This window comes from Lutjanus erythropterus, chromosome 20 (genome assembly GCF_056507025.1).
Source record: "Lutjanus erythropterus isolate fLutEry1 chromosome 20, fLutEry1.hap2, whole genome shotgun sequence".
In the NCBI taxonomy this organism is placed as follows: domain Eukaryota; kingdom Metazoa; phylum Chordata; class Actinopteri; order Lutjaniformes; family Lutjanidae; genus Lutjanus; species Lutjanus erythropterus.
Window position 1 is genome coordinate 22246222 of NC_139336.1, and position 8161 is coordinate 22254382.

At 39.6% G+C, this 8161-nt stretch overlaps 1 protein-coding gene across 1 annotated transcript; it reads left to right on the top strand.

Moving 5' to 3' along the window:
• Nucleotides 1-254: 254 nt before the first annotated feature.
• On the top strand, nt 255-7313 carry LOC146308505 (uncharacterized). Its single transcript, XM_084746096.1, has 3 exons — nt 255-833; nt 2736-4622; nt 6364-7313. Exons 1-3 carry the CDS (start codon nt 495-497, stop codon nt 6757-6759), a joined length of 2622 nt encoding a protein of 873 aa, XP_084602222.1. The 5' UTR covers nt 255-494; the 3' UTR covers nt 6760-7313.
• Nucleotides 7314-8161: the final 848 nt, after the last annotated feature.

Sequence of the window (8161 nt, forward strand, 5' to 3'; positions counted from 1 at the left end):
TTTTTTTACTATTATTATCAAGTAAATTTTATTCTTCGTCTTATTTTGCTTTAAGTATGGAATTTATCCATATTTTAAAGTTAATTCTCTTTAGTTATGTGAAGCATGTAATTTCTTTGTTGAAAAGCACTTTGATGCATCTCCTCTTGTTATTATAATTGTTATTAATATGGGATCTGTAAATGATCTGAAAAATATAGAATATCACTGGACTTTACAGATAGTCTGACATGCAATATGGCAGTAGTATAATAGGGAAAGAATTCGTCCTTGTGAACATTATACAAAAACATCCAGTTAATTGGAAGTGGAGACGTGGCAAGTTTACCTCTGTATAAGTGATAATAAGTTGCCTCTTTGTTCTCACTGCACCTTGTTAGATAGAGCTGAGCCTTTATTTGCTGCGCATTTTGCATATTCAAAGTGAAAATGCAGTAAAGATAAGAGCATTACTGTTGGGTCCATACTGACTTCCAGCACTCATTCTCAGCACTATGAGGCCGTGGCTGCTGCCGCCGCTGCTGCTGTCCCTGCTCGTCTCTGACCTCAGTCCCTTTGGAGATGGGGACTGGGTCATGGAAAACTACAGCTGGAGTTTATACAGAAAACTGCCACTTAATGGACGGATGACTCCCACAGGACCAGAGATACTTCAGGCCCAAACTGAACACCACTGTGTGTGTATCCAGAGACACTGTGTGTATGTTGCTGTGCTGCACAAACAGAGGACCTCCCCCTTATACTGGGCGTACACACTCCATGATGACCATGGATGCAGTTTGTTTCATCAGGAATTCACAGGGAGAATTCAGAGGATTCATATTCCAGCACTGGTATGCTTATTTCAATCAGTATTGGTGTGTTTGTTTCCGTACGTTATCAACAAAACAACTTTTTCCTTGTGTTGCATTCCCTGCTGAAATGATCACAACCATTGCTGCTACTTTCCATATCTCACACGAGCTGATATCAATCAAAAACACATTATTTATTTTTACCTTATTGCATTTTCTGTTTTGCTGCTCTCTGGTGTATGCATGAATTATCAGTATAACAGGTGGGATAGCACATTTTGCAAGGCGGTAAAGCATCCTCAACATCACACTCCCTAAAAGCAAGAGCATGAAGCTGCTCATAACACAAACAATAACAACCAGGTGTATTTTGTACTGATTTCACACTGTTGTTAATTAGAATATCTGACATGTAGCATATTTTTGCACCAGTTCAGAATATTTAAAGGAGAACAGATTAGTCTCTAATGCTTTGGACTCAGAGAGACAAACTTTACTGTGAAACTCTCTCTGTGTGTAGAAAAGACCTTGGAGACCTGGGGCTGTATTACATAAATGTCCTAAATTAAATATCCTCTTTGATAGGCCTAACCATGGTAATAAGGATCAGGACCTGATTCAAGAAAAAAAGCCATTGATGATGATGATGTTTCTATCCCAGCTTAAAATTTGTAATGCATATAAGACAAGCATCCAAACTTTCCAAAATCTTAAATAAACTCTGTCCTAATTTTCACTTCTCTACCCATAGTAGTAGCTAACCACAGCTAATGGTAGTGTCAGCTAATGGTAGCTAACACCCGGGTTTGCTAACAGCAGCAAACAGTAGTGTTTGCTAATTGTAGCTAATAGTAGTGTTCAATAACAGGTGCTAACAGTAGTGCTAGCTAATGGTATCTAACAGTTGTATTCTCTAGCTAATGGTAGCTAACAGTAGTATTTGCTGACAGTAGCTAATGGCACTGTTTGATAACAGTAGTGTTAGCTAACTTAACTTGTATGGTTGCTCTTCTATTGCTTTTACACAATAGATATGGTGGACACTGTCTGCTATCTTAACCCACTCTCTTTCTCTTATCTCACAAAAATCTGTTGTTGTATATTTATCATCTTTGGGTATCTGTTAGTTCCCATATGCTGATGTTCACAGGGTCTTAAGTTCCCATACTCCTATGCTTCCAAGTTCCCAGGTTCCTAAGTTTTCAGAGTCCTGTGTACCTAGGGCCCTATCTTCCTATGGTCTCTAAGTTCCCATGGTCCTATGTTCACAAGGTTCTGTTTTCCCAGGGTCGAAAGTTCCCAGAGTCCTAGGTGCCTGGTGTCCTAAGTTCCCAGGATCTTTATTTCACCCGGTATTATGTTCCCAGGGTCCTAAGTTCTCACAGTTCTATGTTCTTGGGGTCCTATTTTCTCAGGGTCTCATGTTCTAATTTTTTTTCCCCCAGGGTCATAAATTCCCACGGTTCTATGTTCCCTGGGTCTGATATCTTGTGCTAACCCATAACCCTAACACAGTATAAGCTATATAGAGCTAGAGAACATACACTACATACACTGTATGCAGAACTAGAGAACACAGGTGTTGGTATACTAATTCATTTACCAATTAGCTCTACATATATGGCACAGCTGAAGCTAATGGTTTTGCAGATATTTTGCACTAAACCGAAGTATTGGACAAGTTCAAATTTTGGCCTGATGATGGCACAAGATTAAAAATTCCTGAGGGTGAAATGAATATCCGTATCAAATGTCATGACAATCCATCTGATAGCTGTTGAGATATCTCAGTCTAGATCAAAGAGGCAAACTGACCAGCTGGCATTGCTGTCGCTAGAACCATGTGGTCAGCGTGACTAAAGATTTTCACATGAAAGTTGTGTATTTCACATGGATGTTTCTGTATATGACTAATTCCTTCTTTCTCTCCGGTCACTCCAGGTTGTCGCTTCCCTTCGTGGAAGGGGAAAACGTGTTCCAGCATTTCTGGTCAAGAAGCCTGATACTCTACCAGCTCTGCATATAATTAGTAAAATCACACCAACTAAGGCTGGTGAGGAAACCAGACATATTGGTGTGATTATAATAAGACATCACCCTGATTTACAGTCTGCATGGTCACTCCATCATACTACTGCTGCCTCAGGCCACAATTTTCAAGCTTTCTCACTGAAGAAATCCAAGAGCTGGACACCTGCCATCATTGTTCATCCCCAGACAATGCTGACAAAGAGATGCTGTGCTGCTACAAGTGTGATTATTTCCTACTGTTTTGAAAAAGGGGAAATAAGATCAGCACTGAAAGTCAAGGAAAAATCCAAACAACAGATGGCACAGCCACAAATAAAACTAAACGAGGGCACACGGCGAGCGATGAAAATTAAAGTTCACACGGAGTATGATGGACAACGGCCTTCAAAAGCTTCACTCCAAGCTGCTCCTCTGCACTCTGGCAGCTTTTCAAGGAAAACCTCAGATACATCACGATTAGAGATTCACAGAAAAGCGGTCAGACTTATAAAGAAAGATGAGCACTTGAACTTGGATGAAGGGTCCTTGTTGCACAAAAGTGTTCAGAGGCAGCGTCCTTTAAAAGCTGCATCCTGTATGTGTGATGATGATGATGATGATGATGGATTTTACGTTAAGAGGCAACTCTTGTTGGTTTCCAGAGAGAAGACAGAATCCATAAATAGACCGCAGTATAAGATGAGGGCTGCTCAGGATCACAATAAAGAGGATTTCAGCGGGAAGATAATCACAAAACAAGCAGAGTTTAGACGCCCAGAGGGAGAACGTGGAACAGAACAATCAAGTACTATTGAAAATGGGAACCCGGAAAAATTAGCATACATCCGACAAGCACGCTTTACACATGAAGCAGATAATAATGATGTCGATCGCAAACAAATGCTTACCGAGGCGCAAGAAGACGTCTTAATCTTGTTATTCCCTCCAGACACTAAGAGGGAGACACAAACAGAAGAACCACCGGAAAGAAAACTTATTCTGAACACAGACACTGGGTGGCGAACAGTAAATATACACATAAAAGTGCTGGATGACCCCCCATCTGTGACTAAAGTTATAAAGGAAAACTTTATTATTGAGTCCGATAACTCAAAGTGTAAATGCTTGAAAGACGGCCAATTTTTGTTAGAAATATACGCACTAGATAGAACAGAGGGAATGCATATAAAACCAGCACAAGAGGTCACTACAGTGTCGACGTATACTGAGGAAGGGGTCAAAGAAACGCAGGAGAAAATAGAAAAAGACACTCAGGCTAATAATACTTCTCATGAAAATATGAGCATAAATCAGACTAAACAAGAGCCATCAGAAGAATCAGTCATACCCTCACCTCCCTCACTCAAAATGATGGAAACAGTAACTGCAAAAACAGAGCCTATAGCAGAGACAACTGCAGTAAACATGGAGATAAAAGAGACAACATCAAGTACGGAAGTCTTCAATAAAGGCAGCACGCAGAAAGCAGACAGACTGCCAAGTACAGACGAGACCCCAACGACCACAGTGAATCCAGAAACCGAGACTGACACTGAGCCCAGATTCATAAAATGCGTGACTAATAATAACAATACACCAGCTACGACTGTAAAGCCATTCTCAGGCCTCAGGATGAGAGAAGACGTCCCAGCCGATTCAACCAAACTTCATGAAGGCGCGGAGAGCGAAGAAAGAGCGGCAACAAACAGGCCAGGAAATGAAAGAGAAGAAGATCAAAATGATCCAAAAGTGAACTCATTTACATCTGCAAAACCTTCACAAACAATCCACAAACAAGTTACAGACAAACTTCCAAAAGTAAGTGAAACTGCAGCAGCAGAGTTGTATGAAAATCCTGTTCTAATTAAAGGAATAGTTCACATTTGGGAATCACTTTCTGGCAGGAAGTTAGATGAGAAAACTAAAACCATGCTCTCATATCTGTCTGTTAAGTATGAGGCCACAGCTAGCAGCTGATTACCATAGTTTAGCACAAAGAATGGAAACAGGGAACAGCTAATCTGGCTCTGTCCAAAGCTAGGACTGTAAAAACGTGGATGTAGGCTTGTCTCCTTTCTAAAGAGCCATTGAGACGCTCAGTGTGGTGAATCTGTCTGTCGCCATCGTGGCAGTGCCTGGCTTGGTATTTACCTTACCTTATCTGCCTTACGTCCTGTGTCACAGTGTTGTGCGTCACATGTTCTTATCAGCTTGTTTTGGGTCATCTAATCATTTTTTTGGATAAGTGAGCAAAACGTAATCTTAAAAAGTTGTTTATTAACTTAAACTTTGCCTTAACCGCAAAATTAAACATGCAGCAGACCTCGTGCTGAACTGTAAGTTCAAGTACAGATAATTTTGTATTTTTTGTGATCATCAGTTTATGAAGATACACTCTTTGCATTGCTCACATGGCTGCAACAGAGACTAGACTTCCCTGCATTTTTTCAAATGACTTTTGCCTGATTGTAGATGGATTCTCAAATTCACCATTAGAACGTGTCACTGGGAAAAATAACCGAAGATGGCGTTTGGGTGGAGCTGAGGTGGCCAAATGAAGATGGCATCCACCTGTCACTCAAAGTGGCCATTGACCATTTTTTGTACCCAGCTGTAAACATGTTTATTTAAGTTGTAACACAGGACATTTTCATATAGGGGTCTGTGGAGGTTGATTAGCTTTTGGAACCAGCCTCAAGAGGCCATTCGAGGAACTGCAGTTTTTGGCACATTCACATTGGCCTCAATTTTCTGTTTTTTGTACATGACATGATGTGTTCATTAGTCAGATTTAGAGGTGCTGGTTGGTGGATTTTGTTACCTTATGACTGAGCCAGGCATCCTCGTTTCAACTGTTTGTGCTAAGCTAAGCTAACTGGCTGCTGGCTGACACCTAATATCTCATCTGTGGTATGTCTGGCTGTTCCAGGCAACTTCTGCTTTCTGGGTTTTCAAAGTCTTAATCACAACAAACTTTTAGTATGCAGGTTGCAAACTTAGAGGTTAGTTTGCAACCTGCATACTAAAAATGGCAAGTTAGCACCTGGCTGCTAATGGGACCAACAGGCCAACAGCTGTTAACTTTTAATTTGCAGGGATTTAGCCATTTTAATGCCAGGGCTCATCTCCCCACTGTGCAAATGTTCCACCAAAACAAGTTCCCCTCAACACAGGCGCCACCCAAGATGACTGAGCCAGAGTGTTTTTTCCTCTATAGCAGGATGAAAATGTTTGGAGCCAGACCTTCCTATAGTGCTGAGAAGTGTGGAGAGGTCTGGCTATGCAAGACCACCTTATATCTAATGGACAGAAATGTGAAGTGTCATTCTGCTCTTCTTACTCTCTGCCAGAAAGAGAAAAAGTGTCAAACTATTTATGCAGATAAAGTGTTAAATACAAAAATTAACATCTGAACAACATAATCCAACATTTAAGAGAGGAATATTACTGGATAGTCTTTTTTTTCTCTATGAATTATTGATCTTTGATAGAAGAAAATATGCATTGCATATTATTTTTTTCAGCAGTGGATGTACTAATGAAAAGTTCTCCTCCACAGATGACAGATGACAACAGACCACTCTGCGGAGGTTTAATTCATCGCACTGAAGCTGGGTGGAAACACTGTGTGGAGCGATTCACAGAACCGGGATCAAAGATGTTTTCCTCAAGGGAACAATCGGACAAATCTAAGGATCGAGGAGAGCGGGAACATCTTTCTGGCAATCCTCTGAATGATGATGGATATGATCATTTCTATTATTTTGATGGAGTACTGAGAAAAGTTCAAACAAATTTTTACCCTTACGACATGAGACAAAAACTGAGGAAAAGGAGACATGATGACACAAAGAATAATGTTCTCACCAGGAGAAAGAGAAGAGACACTCATGAAAATCTCCTCAGCTACATCCGACATCTTGTTTTAAGGAATAAGGCTAGTCATATTACATAATCTACTTAGTTACTTTAAGAATCAAAACTGAATACTGAGTATCATCACTACGGACTAACCCTACACCTGAATTAATTGTACTTTTTTTTAACCACTGTTCAGAACACAACCTCTACCTCTTAATGTACTGTAGTATATACTAGGCTGTAGATTTAGCTTTTTCACTTATGTTTGATGCACTCAGCTTTCTAATAGCTGCAGTATGTACAGTATATGTCGTGTGAAGTGAAGTGACATACCTTGGGGGAATTTATCAGATTTCACGGAGCTCTCTGGAGTTACAAACACATGCAGTAGTGCTCCCTCTTAATTTTCTAGCGTGCATGTAGATAATATTTGTATCTGTGTCATGCATTTGTCTCTTATGACTGTACATACTCACTGATTATTGCTGCTGTAATATATACAAATATATCATACTGTACATATTATTTATTTAATTCAAAATACAATTAAATTCACTCAGATCCATGTATAGCACCTTATTTTCCTTGACATATAGCAAACGTTACAAATTCTGGGAAGCTGTATTGTCTTCACTGTTATGCTCTATTTATGTAACATAGATACAGAAGTAATTAAATATCTATTTAATCGTTTTGTTCCTTCTGCTCTCTGTTCCTGGACAACAGTATTTCTTTTAACAAGTTCTTGTGTCTCAGCACCAACCACGCTGTGGCAAACTCTAACCATTTATGACACTTTAGAAACAATCTTTAGGTAATATTGTTTTAAAGATACACGTTGGATTGCAGCTCTTATTAATATTATTAATGACATATGTGGTTTTCCTGCTCAGTATGTCGATATGTCTGCTTTGAAACAAGCATATTGGGTTTCACTAACTTAATTACACACACATATAGTCCAACTCTCTCCAAGAAACTATATTTATATACCACAAATTTAATTTGCAAAATATAATTTGCTTCTTCTTGTATGTACAGAATATAAGCATAGTTTCTAGGAGACTAGGTTGCACATGCAGGCACAAATTCATATCACTTCTTGTCAGGGCAGCTTTATTTATTTAAAATTTTCTAAGCTGCTTTATGAGGGACATGATGTCTTTGACTTGCTCTATGTGTAACTAATAGTATTAAGAATAGATGCACTTTCTATCAAGACATACGAGTTTTAGCACATGCTCATGTGCATGCTGGTTTACCGGCACACCTGAACCGAACATCGTCAATGATATTAGTCACACCTGTACTCCTGCTGGTGACACCAGTCTGCTGGTGGCCCACTGTTGGCTTGGAAATTAAAGAGAGAGAGGTCTGATAGAAAAAAACAAAAAAAAGGGCTGGAGGACTGGAGGTCACCAGTTCAGCATTTTCTTGGTCTTAAAACAGGTTTTCAGAGGGACGCTGTAAAATAAATTTGCATTTAATGTGATTTT